Here is a 21,433-nt window from a genome sequence, read left to right on the forward strand (position 1 = left end):
GGAGGAAGAGTACTGTTCTTGTGAAATGCATTTTTGTTACATCGATACAGTTCTACTGAATTAATGACTCTTGGTTTTATACCAAAATATTTCAGACTGAACGTGGGAGTGGCTTTGTGAAGTGACACAGAATTGCAAGGAATACCAGAGCAAATCGAATTTTCCTATCATAAGAAAGATTTAATAACAATCAAAATATTAGGTAGGCGATGCTAGTAAAGTTCTGTAAAGATGAAAGATTCTTACACCCCCTAATTTTCCAAAACTTTTAAAAAAATAACCTTTTTTTTGTTATTTGCTCTCTGGAGACCCTGACCTTGCATTCAGCACTAGGAGTAGCCCTGCTTACTTCTTACTAAATGTATGCTGTGATTCAGCAGGATAGTGGCTTTTCTCTGTCCAATTTCAAGTCACCCATTTCAAACAACGCCTCTTGTTTAGGGGCCAGGGAGCACGAGGAGGTAATAAAGAAATTTTTATATTTCTTGGTGCCAATAACCAGTCATTTTAGCCAACTTTTAAACCCTGCAGCTCAGTCCTGTGGGGCAAAACGTGTCAGAGTTGCTGTGGGCTGGTGGGTTTGCCAGGGATGGGAAGGACGACGGGTGGAGCGGGGTCGAGGAGCTGCAGCCCATGTGGTGTCAGGTTGGGGTGAGGGTGGATTCTGCTTTCCCAAACACATTTTTAATTACTGCTGTACCGTAGGCTTTTCCCTTTTTCCTTGGTGTGGAGCTCAAACTGGAGATAATTTTACTGTATACAGCAGAATAACAAAATAATTATGCTGTGCAGCACAATAAGACATAAAAAGTGCCTTTTCAAAAATACAAAACCCAAAGAAAATATGTTTGTTCAGAAAAAAACCCAGAGGAGTAATAGGAGTGGTAAAAAAATTCCTGTTGCTTTAAGGTAGCTTTTGAAAATAGAAGTAGTAAGCTTAATGCTCCAGCTTTTACCACAGTAAACATATAATTGTAAGCTGATTGTGGTGAATCCCTTAAATGGCAGCCCCCATCAATATAAGTTTTAAAGAGACAGCCCTACATCTGGAAGCCAGCAGCAGCTCAGGATTTTATTAAGCGGCACTGCCAAACAAAATCCAAGTGCTACTATAAACGATATAAAAATAAGGATTTGCTCTAGTGTAACATCTCAAATACGTAAGTGAGTGCTCCAGAGTTTGGAGCACTGTGAGATCAGCTTTTAAGCCCGAAGTTGAAGTGGTCAATATGGATGCAGGTTTCTGCATTGGTTGTGGAAGTCTTCGAGAGCTGAAGTTACTAGTGGAACTGCAAAATTGCTATTAGTACGTCTAACAGTTTTATTAGAAAGGTTACAGACAAAGTACTGTCTGTGTTACGTATTACAGACATAAAAAAAAGTTTATAGAGTCTGATTTTCTGTCTGTAAAGAGAGAGAATGACCTTATTATAAGAAACAGAAACCTGCCCTCTTTCAACTTGACATATTTATTTCCAGCTTTCATCCTATGGACAGAGGCAGTCGATGGCTGTGACAGTCATGTGTCTGGCTGCAACTGGGTGACAAGTATCAGAAAAAGGGAGGGGGGTGATGCACAGCTGACCCAGATAGAAAACCAGCAGCCATCCCGTGAGTCTCAGGCCACGAGAGGTTGGCTGCAGAATCACATGGAACAACAGTCTCTGGTGCCACAAAGTAACGAGTGCTTTCCAGTTCTGCGAGCTGATGACCTCCACGCTTTTTTGGGAGCATGTCAGTACCCTTCCTTGCTGAGTGGGAGATTTCTCATACAGTGGCAATAAAATTTAACTCATTTGAATTCAGAAAGTGGTGTGATTAGTAGCTCTTTCCTAGTCTTTGTGCCTAGAAATAACACAGAACATCATAGTGCAAAGTTTAAAGGAAGTAAAATAAGCATTATTCTAAACAAAATTTAGATCTTTTTTTTTTTGAACAGGTTTTTGATACAGCTCAGCTTGATACAACATGGTATTTACCAGCCTGGCCTTTAATATTGGATCTGCTTTCCAATTATGCTTCAATTCATACAACAGTTGCAGAGGGCGTGTGTGGGCGTACGTGCGAGAGATGGATTTTGTTCTTTAAAAATGTGAAGTCTGCACTAACTATGAAAACCCATCAGAATTTCTAGCACTTAAACGCCATTTCCTTTCTCAGTGTGCTACCAGCATTAAGGAATCTTGACGACATCTCTCTGACAAATGGAGAGAGCAAGTGGAGGAATATATGCTGATTTTTCAGAAACAGAATATTAACACAGATACCACTGAAAAACAGGCTGCAAATCTTTTCCAGAAGTAAAGAGTTAATTTGAGAGCTCAAATTGCAGCTTGGAGGAGAATACATATGGTCTTAGCTCTATTTTTCAGAAGTACATGAGCGGAAATGGAATAAAGAAAGTACATGTCAGTCCTGGCTGTTGCTGTGTTTGAGTAGTCTCTTGTGTCTGGGACAGCAGATGTTGGGCAATCCTAATTGCCACCACTTTCCACAGAGCATCTTTGTATTCCTGGTGGTAGTTCTCAGCCACTGCCTGTCTTTGTGTGCTGTATTCCCGAGCCTTGATAGTGCTCTGATAGTTACTGTATTTCATATCTCAGAAGTCCAAAGGAGTGTTATTTTGGTCTTTCTGCAGTTCTCACTGTTTGCTTCTTTTTTCTGTAGGTTTGAAGACCTATCTGATCTCTGGTCAGAAGGTGAAGGAGCCCCACTGCAGCTGTTCACAAGCCTTGCTTCCTGGCTTGGAGTCCAGAGACGGAGCCAGGATACAGGGGGCATCGTCGGCCGAGAACGCCAGTGACTTGACAAAGTCTCTTAAACATGCAGAAAAACCTAAGGTGAGTTCTTGTTTCAAAGCCAGGCAGCATAGATCTCAAACTGTGCAAATCAGGGAGAGATGTGTAAATGGGAAAACCTTAAGGTTTGTTTATGCACTGCTTTAGATGTTTGTATATAAACATAAATGTATGTATACCTGTATATATACACATATAGTGACAAAATGTAGTTTGAGGGATGAAAAAATTTACAAAGTAGAACACCTCGCCAGGTGACAAGCCATCCCTAAAGTAAGGTGAACACTTTTTAAAGGTGTTTTTAAATATTTTTTTTTTTCTATATTTCAGGACTAAGAGGTTAATGCTGTTTTTTCAATGGTCTTGATTTTATGGGGGAATAAATAATACAATTTATGCAACTACTGTAACTTCTATGATTTTCTGCTTCTGCTGTAACCTGGTTCTGCTATTCATCTGTTGTGCGAGTCATGTACTTTTTTTTCATAGGAGTATATAACAGGCATCCCCACTAAAAGATAACGGAATTGTTTGTGTGGTGGGAGAAAATGCTCCGGTAGGTTATGAGATTGTGTTTTATCTGCTTGCTCTGGAGACTTGTATCTAGAACTGAGGACAATGATTTGTATGGATTCAGCTTAGAGAAGTGATGACATTTTGTTATGTTCACACCTCTCACAAGATCTCTTGACAAGGAAATCTGTGAAACAATGTGTATTGCTTCAGAGCTTTGCTGTTACTCTCCATCTTCCAGCTCAGAACAGATTTCCCAAATAACAGATGTCTATTCTCTGCTTTCCTTTGTGCTAAGAGTTCCTTGTCCTGGGTTGCCTGAGCTGGACAAAAATGTCAAAGCCACGGGTGGTCATCAGCAGGTCACTGTCCTTAAGAGTTCAGTGTGTTTAGTCCTGAGAGGATCTCTTCAACACAAGTTTGAGATTGAGCTGGCAGAGTTGATGATGGGGGGGTGACTTCCATGCTACTCCATTCTTGCTGCCAGTATGTTTGTTGTCTGGATTAGGAGAGCATGAGTAGGGTACCTTTACCCTGCCTCTGTGCCCCGTTGTAAGTTTTGGATTAAAAACACTGAATCACAAGTGAAATCAGCTGGAAGGCTGCCCCAAAGATATGGTCTAGAGTTAAGTAAGCTCGTTAGAGAGCAAACCAGGACTGTTTAACTGCAGAAGGTAGCTGTAGCCATCTTTATCCCTCCCCAAAATATGCACTGTGTGTGGTTTGACTGCATCCAAGTTGCTGGTGATAATTTTCTATTCCTTCTACTGTATAAGAAAGAATATATTTGGCATCCCTTAGACACCAGCTTTCCAGCTCTCTTGCCTTTCAGTGAAGGTACTAGCAAATAAGGCAGTAAAATACATCTCCGAGCAGTCAGTGGGTATCTGTACAAATAAGCCTTCTGTGCTGCCCGGCGTGTGGCCATGCAGAGGTACAGATGTGACAGTAAGGGGTAGAAATTCCTTTATTTCAAGTAGGGAAGGAAGAAGTACGTACCAAGTGGAGCAGTATTACTGAGCTGCTTGTCTGTGGAGCGGAATGGGGAGAGGAGAGATTGAACAAAGCAGTAAAACTAAAGATGCTGTTCTGAGAAAAAGCGAGGATGCCTTGTTCATGTCAGACAGCAAATTAAGTTGTAACTGGGTGATCTGGGTGATGGCAAAACTATAGCAAGCTACAGGGCTGACCTGACTGCAACTAGGATTTGATAAACTTGAGGTGGTACTTGTTAAAATGATCCAAGTCTAAGATGAAATCTCTTGTTAAGGATCAGCCTATGGTATGTGTTTTCTAAATTGTGGGCTGACTTACTCTGTGGAAGGGTAGATACGGATGCATCACTGCTTCTGAAAAGCTAGCGTGCATTGTAGGGATATGCTGCTGGCCCACAATGTTTTGCTTACTGCCTTGTCCCTGATTTTCTGCTCTGGGACCATCTTGGCTGGGAGTTAATTGCTGTTTAAATGCTGAGTGATGGTCTGCACAGTGCAAAAGTACAAACATGGCTATCCAAATAAGTGCAGGAGAAGATAAAAGAAGCTGCTTCAGAAGATGATCTAGGCCAAGTGCCAGCTCAGTTTCAGCCTTCTTGGATACCCTGTCTACCATTGTGCTAAAGCTGCTGCATTGAGTTTATGCTTACAGGTACCTGGTTTTGTTCATCACCAGGAGCACTGCAGGTCTGGCCAGTGATTTCCTAAGCGGCCTCACCTCACAACTCTCTGAAAATAGTGTGTCTGTCTTGCCCAAAATACACGGGTGCTGGAGTGAATTTTGAATGACCGCAAACTCAGATTTCCCTGCGGTCTGATAAGCATCTGTATAATGTGTGCCACAAACCGTGTCAGAATGCGTGTAGCATAGTGATGAAGCAATCGCGTGAATGCAGAGCACTTGCTTAAAAACGTGTTCTGCGACTGTAGTTGCAGCATAACAGTGCAGTGTGTACTTGCTTCTCACAGCATGGTTAGGTACAGGTATTCCAGACTCCACAGCACGCATTCGGTTGCAGATATGCACCAGTCTCCTCTCTGATGGGCAGTCTGTTATGGGAGTGATTGTGGACCAAGAAGGCTGGGTGATGCTTTCAAGGAGTGTTTAATTTGCCAGCCATGCTAGAGTAGGTCCTACAGTGTTAAATAAATAAATATGTATATTAAAAAATCCCCATAGAGAACAACCATGTAATTTAATTGCAGATCATGCACAATTTTTGTAAAGGAGTGGGTTTCTTTTTTAAAGGATTTTTTTTTTTTTTTTTTTTTTTAAAAAAAAAGCCTGCAGCCTGCTGGTAGGGTCTGGAGATGATAATTTGCAAAAGAATCATGACTTACATGCCAACTGTTTTAAATACAAAGCTGTAAACAGTGTCAGTGTAGGAGGAGATGACTCCAGCTCTGCAAAAGAGACTAAGCAGGAGGGGCAAAATTACAGGCAAGTTGAAATATTTTTGTTTTAAAGGGAATAAGTGGCCATATTGGATGCAAAGGATGACTTTCACATTTCGGGCTTGAACGGATGTTCTAGCAGACAAGATCTGTTAAGGAAAGTCAGGAAGGAGAATGCAACGTAATTGATACATGAGAGGAATTGTGTTTCCTGCTCCCCTCCAGTGTATCTGTAGTTCATTTTATTGCAAACCTTGTTGCAGTATGGATATCAATAAAATGCATGTGCATAATTAAAATGGTGAAGATAGGGGCTAAAAACTCTAAGTAAACCTATAAGAGCAGCTGACTTTTTTGAATGAAAACACTGTAACCTGCTTAAGTGGTTTTGGTATCAGTTTATTTTCCCTATTGTATTTTATAAAATCCCTTACCTGACAGGGAATCATAAGCTGTTGTAAAAGTGTTTTAATCATTACTTGGTATGAAAACAGCAAGCACTTTTGCTTGTCTTGATGTTTGCTGAAAGTACATTAATGTATTATTCATCACGATGAGGTCACATACGCCCTGAGCTTGTGTGAATGTCTACAATAGAGAAGGAAGTTAACAATGTTGACTTGAACACATGGGGTAAGTCAGATGGACTTATGCCTCTTCTCAAAAGGGTTGGACTTCTTTTCTGAGATTTTTGCCTTCTGGTTTAACTGCAGGAGCTAAGAGTTTGAGGTGGTCTTGCTGATTTATTAGCAAGATCAAAAGGGGTATTTTCTTTATTTTTTGTTAGAGGTACTTGTTTTTTATTACCATTAACTGACTTTTGCCTTGGATAAATCTATTAACGCTTTAGGAGCATAGAAGGCTTGTTAGCCCATTGTCATATTTGTTTTTAAAGTCATCTAATACTGCCTTCCACAAAGTGTCCAAGGCATTCATGATATTTAGTCCCAGACTATTTTTAAACAAAACCATTTGAGAACCAACTTCATAGTTTGTTCAAGTGTGCCGGTATTTGATCAGACTGTACAGGTTCAGAACTGGATGTAACTTGCTTATCTGATGCCAGATAAGGAAACTCATAGTAGTTTCAGTGCCCCAGCCTGGACTGTGCCCCTGAGAACAGCAGATACGATGGCTGCTGGCTGCTAAGAAGGCTCAAGAGTCTTCCTGAAAGCCTTTGAGAGGCATTGTTGAGTGATTAGGTGGATCAGCAGCCACAGGAAGGGTGGGCTGGGAGAAATGTCGTCCAGTAACAACGTGAAAATTAAACATGCCACATTATTTGGGTGAAAAGTCAGTTCCAAAAAGATTTACATGCTGATCTCTGAAATCAGGAGTGAACCTGAAGGCTGAAGTTGTTGTGGTTTTGGTCTAGGAGGATGATAGACTACAGAGGCTTGAACGAGTTCCTCCTGAGTCCAAAATAGACAGATAAAATGGACACAGGGTGTTGAGTTTGGGACAAAAAGCTCGAGTTACTTGTTGGAAAAATTATCAAGATGTTTAGTGGATCACCTACTACCATTTAGTATATAGCGTGCTGAATTTAGCATGCTGTTCCCTGCGACTGGTTCTGTACCCATTAGTAGTCTTCTAGCAAGCCTGGTAACAGTAAACCATCTCCAGAGCAGAGGAGTTGCCAATAGGGATCAGACACAGGGTCCCTCCCATGCAGGATCCTGCCTGTACATTGCCAGGACTGGAGAAAAGTATGTAGAGTTTGAAAGATGTAGATACAGGGTTAGTTCCCCTTAAGCAGATCACATTTTAACTCTAAGGGGTTAGATTGTTTTAAAAGCTGAAGTGTGACATTTTATGTTGCTTCTAAAATGCATAACCTGCCACTATTACAAGTCCTGATGTTTTTGCTTGCTTTGTTTCCTGTGACATTTGCTGGGTGTTTGGCTCCAACAATGTACGGTAGGTAGCCTGAGCTCCACTCTGCTGTCTTAGAGCACTATATGAAAAAGTATCTCCCTTTATTAGTTTCAGATCTGTTGCTTTCCATTTCCCTGTACTGTTCATAATGCATCATGGTGTTTTGTGCTTTTTTTGAATTTTGCTGCATTTTGTTCTAAGTCTTCACTCATAATGCCATTCAGATCCTTTTGCAGGCAGTTTTTAAACAAGAAAATTGCACTTCTCTCACTAAAGAGGATTTCATTCTTCTTGAGGAGGTACTTTGCTAGTATGCAGCGATTACAGTATATCTGTGATCTTACACGAGTAAAGCTTTCCTGGATTAGATTTAGCTTCAGTAAACAGAAAATCTGTGATTTATTTTTGAAATGGTGCATTCTGTTCCAGTCAAATTTTGCTCTCTCCTGCCCATTCTGTAGCTTTGTTTATCTTTTAACCATGCCGCAAGTATACAAGTGGACCGAATTACAAATTGCAAAATACTGCAAGGACATTCCTAGCTAAAATTTTTTTGTCTCATTGCAGCCTTGCCCTTCATGTAGTACCACCCTTGCTCCCCACTGCGATGTCAGCATAGACGAAGGAGCTATCCAAAATGGTTGTCAGGATGAGCATAAAAACAGTACGAAGGTAATTTAAGTATTTATCACATCCTTCCTTCTCCCTTATTTCTCTGCTTCAGGTAGCTTTCTCATTTTTGCCTTGCTTTTCCTTTCAAGCTCTTAAGCAGTAGAACTGATTTTGAGTTTGAGCAGTTGTGTTCTACAGTGTAGTTCAGCCCTCACCCCCCAGTTTGACACTGAGAAGGACCTAAAAGTTGAACTCTAAATTATTCTGAGGCTACATAAAGAAAGAGGCACAAACAACACTACCACGCTCCGTCCCTTACACCAGTTGGCTCTGTGTCACAAAGCCACAAGTGATGCCTGTCTTGCCAATGTCTTCTGCATCGTAGCTCTGAGATAGTCATTCCTGTTCACGCATAGCTGAAATTCACAGCCTTTAAGTCAGTTCACATCCTTTTTCTGATTGACAAATGCAGCGTCTTACATATTCAGCATGCTGCTGTCAGGATTGTTTTCCTTGCCTGTTGCTGAGATATTCTCACTGAAGCCACCTACTTCCTCTGCAATACCAGACATTGCCTATTTGTCATCTTGTTCATGGCCTTCGTAGCCTCTCTGCTCTGCCTGTCGCCTGTCACCTCTTCCTGAATATAAAGCTCGTGCCTGAATGCAAACTAGGTACCAGTGCTCATCACCTGATTGTATTTTCAAGTAAGTTTAATGCTTTTCTCCCTTGAGGAGAATCATTTTATAAACACGCTCAGAGATAGCTATCTTCTTCTTCTTCACATCTGTCTTTACAACTCTTCCACATACAGAGCTATTTGAAGAACTTGCCAGCACTTACTCTGCTGATGAGCTGCTACATTAATATGTGTTTGTCCCTCTACTCTCTGTATTTGACCTATTGTCTCATGCTTAAATTGTAAGTTCAGAAGCAGGGACTGCCTTACTGGGCTGAAATGGTATGTAACACAGTAGGCCATGTGCTGTGCCAGGGTTCCTGGGAAACAGCCTAAGAAAAAAATAAAATAATAATCCCTTCAGCCCTGAGGGAGAGTGAGCAGTGTAACCAGCAGGTACTGGTCTCAAAACAGCATCAGATCTTTAAGACAGAAAACACTGTGGGAGATGTTCTCAGGCTGCCAAGATGGTCTGCATGAGATGCTTCTTCCCTGGGCTGCCTCTGCCCACGTGCCAGGGATCTCCAGGAACCAAATGCAGACAGAGATTTTTCCTTAGGTACCAACTGCCTAGTATAGTGTCATGTGTTGTCTTCATGAGAATTAGCCTATAAGTTCCTTCCTACTACAGCTGTATTAGCTTCATCAGTGTTAATCAGCAGCAAGTCATCTAACTTTGCTTAGAAGAGGTCTATACAGTGCTGAATAAAATGTCTGTAATTTCACTGGAAGAAACATGCTAGTGGAGACCAAATTACAGGTGCTTCTTTGATTTAGTGTAGTTACTGCGAAGTCAAAAATCAGATCAGTTAAGTGGCTATCCAGTAAGCCTGGGATGCCTGTTTAACTAAAAGCTTAAAGAACAGCTGCGTGCACAAAGTTGCTGTGACATTTGATTTCCAAATCTCCTTTGCAGTCTCAGCTTTCTTGGGAAGAACAACCATAAGCTCCCTCTACCCATCTCTGGAGTCTGTTCCTTTCCCATGCCACGTCGCTGCTCCACCTCTGGAGCCTCCGTGTCTCTCCACGAGAGGAAACTGTCACATGGTGCATCAGACCTCTGAGTGCGCAAAACAATCTGTACAGCCTGTTGCCATCAGAAACCACAGTAACATTGGAGCTAACAACGTTTAATAAATAGGGATTTTCTCCTTACACACAAGCAGTTTCCCACTCTAATCCCCTCCTGTTACGATTAGCGGAGTGGAGACAGCACAGGAAAACCTTGAGCTGACTGAAGGGAAGAATTTTCTTAGGGATTTGAGCCTTTGCCAAGGAGCTAAAGAGAAAAGGCCAAGAGAAGTCCATGCTGACCTTCTCTGAAAGAGCAGAAATTTTTGCTGCATTTTTCAGATGAACTTGAGGAACAGACAGGGAAAGCAAACAGTGCACAGGAGCCCATATCTTTTATTTGAGCTTTATTCTGTTCTCTCAGTTACTGCTTTTCAAGTAATGGTGGCTACTGCAGGAATGAGGAAAAGGAGAAAGATTCTTTACCAGAAGAAGACAGGTGATTAACTATGACCTTTTGGGGGGTTTTTTAGGCCTCAAGTTGTTCTGAGAAGTGCTCTGAGCAGATATTATCTTTAGCATAAATTAAAAAAAAAAAACACAAAACCAACAACAAACCAAACAATGAAGACTCTTCACTTCCAGCAACTTGTTGGAGAGTTTGCTTTGGTTTGACTTTGTTAGTACTCCTCATCTCAGAAACAGAGAGGTTACCCTGGCACTGCGGTACATCTTGTGCTCCTTAGCCGTGTTCCCTCTGGTAGGCTAGACAACCTGTTATGGTTGTAGGAGGACTTGCTCTGAAGCTGCTCAGTGTTTTCCCTTAGCAAAGAAACTGGTGACCTTTTATGTGAGAAGTTCTTGTGCCTCTAGCTTACCAGAGTGCCCTTCTGTCATACGCAAGTGCCTTTCCGGTCCAAGGGGTTTTGGTCTGCTTTTACTGGGATATGTGTTGCTGAAATCACCTTTCTCTTCTGTTGATTATGTTCTTTAGCAAAATATTGGCAGCACACCAAGGTAACTACTGAATTTCCTATTCTACTTCGTCAGCTGCTGTCACTGTGCTGTGAACACCTGCAAGCTGCCAAAACAACTGTTGTGAGTGGTAGAAGGGAGTAGACTGGGAATCCTTTCATCTCCTGGCTCCCAGCACGTGGCTCTCGAGGCTCATGCCTCCATTGGGGCAGCCCGCAGGGTGGGGATCCTGCGTCCCTCCCGGGCAGGAGGAAGGGGAAGCACAGCCCACCTCCCTCCTTTTCCTGTAGCTCCAGGGAACCATTCCAACACACCTTGTTATGACTCCAGCTCTTGAGGTCTTGGCAGTGATAGGAGGCCGAGCCCGAGGGCTTTCTGACTCTTCCCTGCACAAGGTGACATACTCCTGCTGCTCCATTAGCTTTGTGTCTTCACTGGTTGTGTCTGCACCTTTCATTATACCTGCCTATATTCATGTGCCTCGTTTGCTTTACAGGACAGATATGCAAGGAGGTTGAATTAATTTTGCATGGGCAACCAGAAACCAGATATTTCTTAACTTTAACTTCTTAACTCAACTTTAAGTTGATTTTACAATCTAAGGAACATATTTCAGTGCATGGTTGGGGTGGTGATGATATTTATGGTATTTATTTATGGTCACTGCAGTGGCATCCAAGAATAGTCTTCTGGAGGAGCTTGTCACTGCTGTGCTGACTGCTGTACAGGCAGAAATGAAGAAACTTCTGTCATGAGTGGGTTTCAGGATGAGGATAAATGATATGTGATAAATGATAAGACATGGAGGCGAGGAGATGAACATTCAGATATGCTAAGTTTGATGTGTGTTTGCATTTGAAAATGATCCTGACTAACTGCAGTTCATTTTCATTCTAACCATACTTAGTTGTCTCATTTTTTGGGAGTTGCTTCAGTACGTATTGGTCTAGGTCAAACAAAATGTAGAGGATGGAACTTCAGGTTCCATGATTTTTGATTAAAAGCAATTTGTGTTCTCAAATGAAAGCAGAATTGATAATACTGTGTATCAAAGCTGTATTGCAAGCTGATGTCAAAATTTTTAAATGCAGTATTAATTAATACGACAAAAGAAAACCAGAAATAAGTAGTATATCTTAGTCAGTGAAGAAAACGTAGTTTAATTTGCAGAAAAAATTTTTTGTAGGATGTTGAGACCTACAAAAGGGCTATTTCCACAGGTGGGAGAAAGGAGGAGGCTCTGTCTGGGAAAGTAGCAGGGCTGTAGTGGTTAATGGAAGGCTCTGGCAGGGTAAGTTGTCTCATGACCTGTGGAAAATTAGCACAGTTTAGGTATTTAAAAGCTTTTTAGAAGAATCTTGACCTTAAGATGAGTGAATGAAATTTGGGTTTGTGGTTGGTCTTCATTGCATGTGTGAAAATGGACTTTGTTTTCTGAAACTTGGTACATAAAAAGCAGAACAATGACACCTAAAGAGGCATACGCTCATGGAAGGTGTGAATGATTTCAAGGCAAGTCTTTGACATGATCACGTAAAAGCTCAGTGTGTTGAGGGAAGAACTTTCAACTCTTGCTTTGTGAAATCTCTTCTGTCTACCTTCTCAACCACTGATGTTCCCCACGTGTGTTTTGCTTTCTGTTATTCAGGCTCCAGGAGGACACAGTCCAAAGACTCAAAATGGACTTTTGAGTCCTCCACAGGAGGAAAAGCTCAGCAATAGTCAAACCTCGCTTTATGAAATGTTGCAAGAGAAAGGAAAATGGTGTGGAGTGAGTCTGGATCAATCGGCTCTCCTTCCTTTGAGGTTCAAAAACATCAGAGAAAAGACAGATGCTCACTTTGTGGATGTGATTAAAGAAGACAGGTAAGGAAAATCAAGCTGTACAATGTAAAATTTTATAAAGGCAAGAAAGTAGTAACAGGGGCCCCATATCTTTAGTCTTTATTTGTATGCTTTTTGTGCAATAATAATTATTGTTAGCATATAACATGTCATATGTTTTCTGATCTCAGTCTATATTGTGCTTCAACTACAGTAGGAACTTGGTGTCAGAAACATTCTGCTCAGGAATATATAAAGCTAGGTTTCTTCATCATCTCCATTGTTCTTCAGTCAAGTCTTCCAAAATGAAAAATACTCATTTAAATTACTTGTCATGAAGTTGAACTTGTATTTTTATATTCAAAAGTCCTCTTAATGCACATAGTGTGGACCTTTGTCTGCAATTAAGAGTGTAGCATAAAATCTGAACCACAAAACTCACATTCTTGTGTAGCAAAAGAACAGCATCTGATAACATAGTGTGACTAATACCTAGAAATCATACTGGGCTTGGAAGCAGAATTAATAGGAGTTCATTCTCATGGACGTACTACCTACCTACAGCATTTTGTAAAGTTAGCTTTTCTCTGTTTTAAACCAAAAAAAAAAAAAAAATCTTATTTTGGGCAGAGAAAAAGAAATTCTCCAAAATTCAGTAGTGTGTGATTTTTGTAAACATGCAACAATATCTCCCTTATTATGGCAGTGACTTGACTGGAGCAACAGAACAGATAACTTGAGTTTGTTGTTATTTATGGCTATTCTCATTTTTGCTTCACTGCTTCCACTCAGATTAGGGATATTTCATCTAAATATCCTTGAAACTGTAGGGTCATATAGACTCCAGGCTGCTTGGAACAGGGACACTGTCATCTTAGCTGAAAACATGACTAAAGCAGGGAGAAGTGAGCGGGAGGGACACCAGTTCTTCTCTAGTCTCTTCTCTAGATCTTTTCACATTGCTTTTCTCCTGTGGCCAGCTTCAGTTAAAATTTAGGTTCCTTTTCTTTTTTTAACCCCCTCTGTGTGTGGTCTGTCCTTAGTGGCTGAGGATAGGTGCTTAGTTGATATTTTCAAATATTAGAAGACAGATGGATTGGGAAAGTCCAAATGTTGGCAGAAATCAGCAAGAACAAATTGGGTTGTTGTTTAAATTGTAACTAGCATGCTGCAAATTTTAAGTTATAGATGTAGCTTAATTTATGCCATTGGTCTGCTGAAGATACCTAGCTCAAGCTCTTGTGTTGCTGGTGCTTTCCTCCTCCCCTTACAAAATGGATAACTCTTTCTGATTCAGAAAGAGAAAAAGTAGGACTGTGCTTTGACATCAGTCAAAGCCTAGCTTTTTTTTGGGTCTCAATTAAATATCATCATTACCATATTAAGTGGGCCATTTCTTGTTGCCAGGGAAACTTCTCTGCTGAGTTCAGTTCATGTAAACATAACTTTCCAAAAATAATTTTCTGATTAATTAGGTCTATGCAAAATGGTTTAAGCCTACCATTTTACATTAATCCTTTTTAACATTTCTCAATGTGAAGTTATATGTAATAAGTCATTTAAAAAAACATTCTTGAACCCCTACTGTAAAAGTTAATGTATTGTTGGTCTCAACAAAGCTAGTATCTGTGAGGATGTCTGGATGGGAAAATTGAGTTATCTCAGGGAGGAGGGTGAAGTTCAAACTTCCCCTTGGTCATCTTACCTGAAACCCAATTTGCATTAATAATAGTGGAGTTTTGCTGCTTTGGTTTTATGTTACTGCAAACAGTGAGCTTCCCCGAGCATTGGGCAGCAGTTTCCACTGTGGTGCATGATGCTGTGGTCTGATCTGTGACATAAATTTATATTAACAGAAAGTACCTGACCCAGATATGGTGGTAAGGTGCATAAATTAATCCCGCAGGCTTCCTGTACAGCTGGGAGGAATTAAACATATGCAGGGAGGACTTGGGAGCCTGTACACTGCATTAGGAAGCTGCCTAGGGCTAGCCTGGAGGAAATGCTGGACACTGGTGTTATTTTTCATTTCCCAGCTTCTTTCTAGCCTTTAGATGTGTGGCTGAGAGTTTGATGAGTGGCCAGTGGTCTCTTTGCATGCCAAGATTTCTCCTTGAAGCTGATACCTCAAGCACAGTTCCAATTGTCTTTAAAAATAATAATAAAGCCAGTGTTAGTGCAGCATGTTTGTATTATTATATGAGAATCCTTTTCATAGAAGTTAACAGTTTCTATCTTCTTACAACTTGATTATATATATTTGGCAAAGTGTATAGTTTGAGCTTTGCATCTGGCCTTACTAAAACGACTGTAAAAATACCATGCTTTTGTTCATTGTCATCTGTATGTTACTGGGTATTTTAAAAGAAGACTAAAGTGTAAGAGTACAAAATGTTTAAAGTTAATTTCATTGGGGATATCCTCAAAGGATTCTCACTTTTTAGATATTTTTTTTTTCCAAGAAAAATTATATATTCCTTAGGTTATAAACCTTTTGAAGTACAAGAAACAAGTACACAGGTGCTGATCAGGACAGTACTTACAAATGATCTCTTTAGGCTTACAGAGCAGAGTCCCAGGGAAATATGAAGCTTCCCCCAGAAGCCAGGTTCTGTGCAGCCTTTCAGACCCTCCTTGGGTCAGTTTCCTGTTTAAATACTTTTCAAATTTGTTTGTTTCTTTCATCTCCCACTTCCCAGTCTTGCTTGATTCAGGGAAAACAGAAATCACTTGTGGTGGGGGAAGCTCCTGGGAAGCAGATTATGCAATTGACTCTGTTTAGTTGGCTAAACTGGGATCTTCCTCTTTGAGACAGACGACATGGAGCTGGACTGGCACGGTATGGCTGGCTGACATCAGAAAGCCCTGATGTCATCGTGTTATACCTTCTGTTTGGTGCTGTGCTGGCAAACTCGGTTGTTCTTCCTATGTCCTTAGACGATCGCACAGCATCACCATACTCTGTTGAGCTTCCATGGAGGAAGAAAGTGAATTCAACAATATTTTTTTTAAAAAAAAAAGCTTGTGAAATTCATATTATAAGATGCTCTTAGAACCATCTAAGAGAAGTGAGGGAGGGAAGACAATGAAGAATGAAAGAGGGAAGGGAGACTAGTGAATGTGTCCTGTCATTCCTTCAGAGTATCCTAATGTTTTTAATATATTGGCCAAGGCCAGAATGTTTAAAGGTTATAAAGTATCTGCCCATATTCGTGGTTGAAGTCTTTTGTCTTCTTGAGCTTCAGTCTAGGGCTGTGTGTTTGGCTGGTCTTGCATCTCAAGAGAAAAACGCTTCCTACATGCCATCTTGTGCTGGGGAGCTTGTACTTCCAAAAAACCCCTTTGCCAAGTGTTGTTAAAAAATAAACAGAAGAAAACCAAAAACAAACCCCTGAAAAAAAAAAATTCAGGCACCGACTAGCTCTGTAGGATCTTTCAGCTTCTTCATCTGCTTAGAATTTGATCTCATGTGCATCTCTGGTTTTTGCTTAGAGTTATCAACTTGAAAATAGCACACTCTAATTGTTGCTCCGGTGCTACATTTTTCAAGGCAGGAATAGCACTTGGAAAGAAGCTGTTCCTTTTCAGATTCTACAGCAATTTCAAAAACAGTTAGTTCACTGTAAATAACCAGTGGAATCAGTTGCTTGAAAATGAAAGGAGGTTCATAGCAAGAGCGTGTTTTGAAGTCTCAAATGAGGACTGCACAGAGCAGAGGGTGATGGGCCATCCCCAGCACTAAATGACATAAGCAGGCGGGACCTTACTCTGTGACCATCAGGCACAAGGCATTCGGTACTCTGTACATCTAGTCCTTTCAGCTCTGACACCTACTAGTGAAAGAAAAGGTTTATAGATCAAGTGCCATCAGTGTCATTAGAAAACTTCTTTCATAAACTTCTGACAACTAATGTAAAACTCAAAAAATGTTCTGTATTTGCTCCAGAGGGAGGGGAATAGGAACAATTTCTTAATGATTGAGATCTCTCTTAATGTTTGAGGTTTGTTTGTTTTTTTTCTGCACCTGATACTGGAAGATAAGGTGAAGGAGTGCATAAACATCCTCTCGTAGATGCTGCCTCCTGGTCCATTAGTCCTAGTGAGCTAGTTTCATTTATTTGTCAGTGCCTTTGTTGATGATTCTGGTGATTTCAAATCTTCTGCTTCAGAAATAAATGTAAGCTATCCACCTCCTCAGGTTCTGTTTCTCTGCAGCCCAGATCATTAAGAGAATGTTCCCAGCTGAGTTACTGAGTTATTTTAGTGTCTTTGAAATAACAAGAAAGTGCTGTTTTCTAAAATGGACATTTTTTTTTTTTCTAACCATTTGTCACCTTTGTCATCCTTGGCTGGCTTTGAACGATAGAATTCCAACGAAGATACAAATATTCCTCAACTGTTCATCTCCAAAGGTTATGCTTCTGTGGCAGCAATTAACCTTTACTATTTGCTGGCTTATATTACAGTTATCTATAGTAATCTGTGGTTATAGCCATTAAGTTTGTGGAAGGACTTGTAACATTTTCAGGAAGAGACTAACATTTACTCTGTCATTTTGTCATAAAATATTTCCTCTGACTGAACAAGTGATGTGGATAAGGGGGTACCTCATTGACTGAGAGCAAACAAAAGCTACAGGAACTTCAAAGACAAGCACCAGCATCCCTAGAAACAGAAACCACAGAATGGGGGGGCTCTGAAAGAGTTGCAGCTGAATAAACTGATGTTGATACTGTCTTTTCTCCTCAGCCTCATGAAAGACTACTTCTTTAAACCACCTATTAACAAGCTGAGCTTGAACTTCTTGGATCAGGATTTGGAGATGGCCTACAGGACAAGCTATCAGGAAGAGGTGTGTTTCTCCTGGCATCGTTTTCCTTCTGTAATCTGCTAAGCAACTGTCTGTCATTGTTCTTAACACATTTCATTGCAGTTGATGACAAGGGTCATGAAACGTCAAATGTGATTTACTACTTGGTATTGCTGCCTCTGAAAACAGTCTCCTGTCAGTTTACCTGTCTTGTGCTATACCCTAAGCCTAGTCCAGTGCTTAGGCTGGAAATACATTTTCACAGTCCACCAAGATACACTAATTACTTCTCACCTGCCTTTTCTCCATTTTCAGGTTAATGTTTTAAGGCTTTAGACAGGCCAGAGAACCATGCTAAGATGAAAGGACAGGACCAAATGCTATTTGCATTCTCATCAACTTTGAATTTGATTCTTGTTCATGTCACAGGCTCATGCTTATCCCTGTGGAACCCAAACCTGCTCTGAACTTAAATGTCCTAAGTTCTGTAAGTGTGCTGTATTCAGAAACAGGCAATTCAAAACACTGTGTAATTGTAAGGAACAGGGAGTAAATTTTAAGGAACTTGGTGCCTTCATCAGGATTCTGCACTGAATGTGAAAAGTCCTTAATCCCCTTGGGTGCTAATAATATTGCAGGCTTTCCATGTCAGCAGATATTCCTGCCTGGTTGTTTTAAGCAAGATGTTTTAAGTTTACATATAGTGACATTAACTGTCAGTATTAACTGAGGCTGCATTTCCACCAGCAGCTGAAAAGTTGCTGCCAAGAGAGGGCAGTTACTCTACCCTCCTTGTTCTACTCCTCCCTGCTCCTTCTAAAGGCTCTGGTGCTTATCAGGCTTCCCTTCTGTGAGCCAGTTCATTTTACTAGCCTAGCATAAAATACTCACGTTTTGTTTTTCTATTTGGGGCTTTTTCTTTTTCCATCTGGATCTGGTTTTTGCTGTATTGAACCAGCAGCTCACAGAGAGGTTGGCAAGTGCCAGAGCCAGTGCAAGATAAGTGTCCGGCAGCAGGAAGGGGAATGGGCCCTCCCTTCCAGTAGCGTTGAGCTATTAGTTTGGGTCATCCATCTGGCGAATTGCATCCTGATAAATGTACGTGTTGATTTCTTTTCTTCCCACTATGTCCTACATCTGAGGGCAGGTTGGATTTCTGCTTCTGCTGCTTGTTGCTTTCTGTTGATGGGCTGCTTTCTGTTCTGAGCAGCGTTGTCATGTTGTCCTTAGCTATTGCTCCTATTTGCTTGTTTTCCAATGTTTACAAATGAGACCTAACTTTTTTTTTTAAACAGAGGGAAGCATAGTTGTGTTGCAGTTCAGTTTGTTCACTTTGTTCAGGACCTCCATACTCATCCTGCAGCACTTTATTCCAGTGGTATCTCTCTGAATAAAGCTCATGAGCAACAACAGGGAGAAATTTCCCGTGGGATACAGCCTGCAAAATTTGCATGAACTCTACAGAAAATAGAAAATCAGGCTCTTTCCAATGGAAAGGTTGGAAAGAGAAGTGAAGCAGTGATAGTCAAGCATATACTGATAGAGCTTTTTATGTGGGTATGTAGGAAATTCACAGAAGGACCAGGAATGTAGTCTGTGCATTTTGTTAGTGGCAAGCTATTTTAAAAGTACTATGTAAATCTCCCTGGAAATGGGGATCTTCACTCTGTGATAGTAACTGCAGCACTGGGGCAAGACCTGTTAAAGCCTTAATATTAGCATAGTACTGGTCCAAATCAACAACAACAAAAAGAGTTCTCTTGGGAGAGTGAAATGATTTGTCAGCACTGCTGGTTATTTAATTGTCTTGCAGTGAACTGTTGCTGAAAGTAACTTCCAACACCACTGAATTTACCTCTAATTAGACAGTGCCAGCTGCATGCTCAGTTTGTGATCGTTCTCTGTAAGCAGCTCTGCTTCCCGAGAGCTTGCTTAGCCTGTTCTTGTTAGGAAATTAAAGCTCTACTTAACACTATTAGGGCATCTTTAATGCTGTCACTTCAGGGTACAGTGCTGCTTTCCTTAATTCAATTTATATGACTTTCTGTGTGGAGTAACAGGGTTCTGCTACAGTTCAGATTAAAAGGTAATTTTGGCACTGAAATGATGCTAGCTGAATTTATTAGATTGCAAAGAGTTACAAATGAGAAACAAGTTCATTTCCCAATATTGCTGAGTGCGGATAGTGTTCTGCGGAGCAAAAGAAAATTCCAGATCAAACTGGAGTACTCAAACTGGGCTACTTCATGGTGATATTGGTAACATACTTTTTGTTTTTCATTGGAACTTGCTTTCTGTGGTCCCTCGGGCAGATATAAACACTCATAAGACTGGGCTCATCTGAGTAAGCCAGGATATGGAGCTCATGATCTAGTTTTCAGCTGGACTGGCCAAAGTAGCACAGAGCACAGCTGCACAGGCACTGGGGCCAGGACAAGATGGGATGGGAATGTGTGGTAAGGGGTTATGGAAGAACAGAACTTGGTGTCCTGGGCTCTGATCAATTCAGATTACATAGTGTCCCGATTGCTGCTTTTAATCTGGTCTGGAAGGGAGATGTGAGCTCTCCCACAGCCTAGTAACTGTTTCTGCAGAGTGATGGTTGAAGGGTTTTCTTAAAGAACTGTTGGAGCCAAAACATTTATTGTAAGATATATTATTGTTTTAAATGAAAATCCTTGAGGAAAACTTCTTATAGCTTTATCTGCTAGTAATTATGGGGTTTATGTTTCTTTGCACAGAGGAGGCAATTTTCATATGGTTTATTTCTGTATCATAATATGCTGTAGGAATCACCCCAGACCCATGGGCTACGCTGCCAGTGCCTGTTTTTTCAACATAGGCTGGTTCTTAGGGAACTGTTGTAGCTGTTGAACTACCTCTTCTGTTTCTTGGTTCAAACCAGTGCTTATGTTGGATTAATGAAGTGGCAAAAATTTCTGTGTTCTTTTATTTGTCTTTGTGAGCTGCTGTTTATGGTACAGTTGAATTCAGCAAAATAGCATTTGCTCATTTTCATCCCTTCCTTCAATCCCTTTATTCTACGCAGGTTGTGAGGAATGCTCCAGTGAAGACATTTGCCAGTGCTACCTTCAGCTCGCTCCTGGATGTGTTCCTCTCCACCACAGTCTTCCTCATACTCTCTATCACATGTTTCCTGAAACATGGGATGGTCGCGTCCCCTCCGCCACCTGCAGCAGTTGTGGTGTTCATCATCGCCATCCTGCTAGAGGTGCTGTCCCTTGTCATCTCAATTAGGTAAATAAAGCATAAGAAAGTCTTGAAATAGCAGTGAGAACTAAAATGGTAGCTGGCTTGGGAACATTTTGTTTGATAGCATCCCAGGAACGCACTTGGACTGTAATATTTGCAGAACAGTGTTAATGAAGCAAAGAAGGGCAGATCTTGTGCAAAGGGAAGTCTAGAAATTGGAGGAGAGAAAGGTGACTCTGATAGAGGTCACTTAAGGAAACAGAATCATGCCTGGCCCTGCTTATTGTTCCTTGGGATGCCACATGCAACTGGATATCTTCTCCCCTCACAGGGCCATCAGAGTGAGGGAAATCAAACAGAAAACTTCCATCTGTCCTTCAAGAAAAAAACCCTGCCTTTAAATTCCTAGATAAATGTACACCATTCTGGTGTTAAAACTGAAGTAATTTATCAGAACTGCAAAGAGCAGTCTTTTTCAAAAAAATTTAAAAATTAAAAATTGCAGAAGTCACATTGCATCTGTCCAGAATTGTTTTTTTTTAATAATCTCTGTTTCAAGTCTTATGGGTTTCATTTTCCAATAGTTTGTGTTTTCCCTGTTTGATACATAATTGGAGTTCAGCATTTCCCCCAAGTCCTGGGCTGTGTGACACTCAGCTGCTGCTTGAGAAGGGAAGGGGCACTAGTCTGGCCCTGCAGAAGGGGTGGCTCTGCAGGACTCTGCTTGGCC

General features: G+C 40.9%; 1 protein-coding gene across 3 annotated transcripts in view; it reads left to right on the forward strand.

Annotated features, from left to right (window-relative positions):
• The window catches only part of ADCY9 (adenylate cyclase 9), a 96,881-nt gene that overhangs the window by 45,165 nt on the left and 30,283 nt on the right, over positions 1-21,433 (forward strand). For 2 of the 3 annotated variants that reach the window (XR_012634607.1, XM_074919598.1), the window contains exons 2-6: positions 2,668-2,840; positions 8,147-8,251; positions 12,505-12,722; positions 17,430-17,532; positions 20,540-20,748. Coding sequence is in view for 2 of the 3 variants with exons in the window: in XM_074919598.1 (XP_074775699.1) it covers positions 2,668-2,840; positions 8,147-8,251; positions 12,505-12,722; positions 17,430-17,532; positions 20,540-20,748 (808 nt within the window). In the remaining variant the exon portion in view is untranslated. The remainder of the gene's footprint in view (positions 1-2,667; positions 2,841-8,146; positions 8,252-12,504; positions 12,723-17,429; positions 17,533-20,539; positions 20,749-21,433) is intronic. The other variant, XM_074919599.1, reaches the window with a different exon arrangement.

The sequence above is a fragment of the Athene noctua genome, chromosome 15, assembly GCF_965140245.1.
Source record: "Athene noctua chromosome 15, bAthNoc1.hap1.1, whole genome shotgun sequence".
In the NCBI taxonomy this organism is placed as follows: domain Eukaryota; kingdom Metazoa; phylum Chordata; class Aves; order Strigiformes; family Strigidae; genus Athene; species Athene noctua.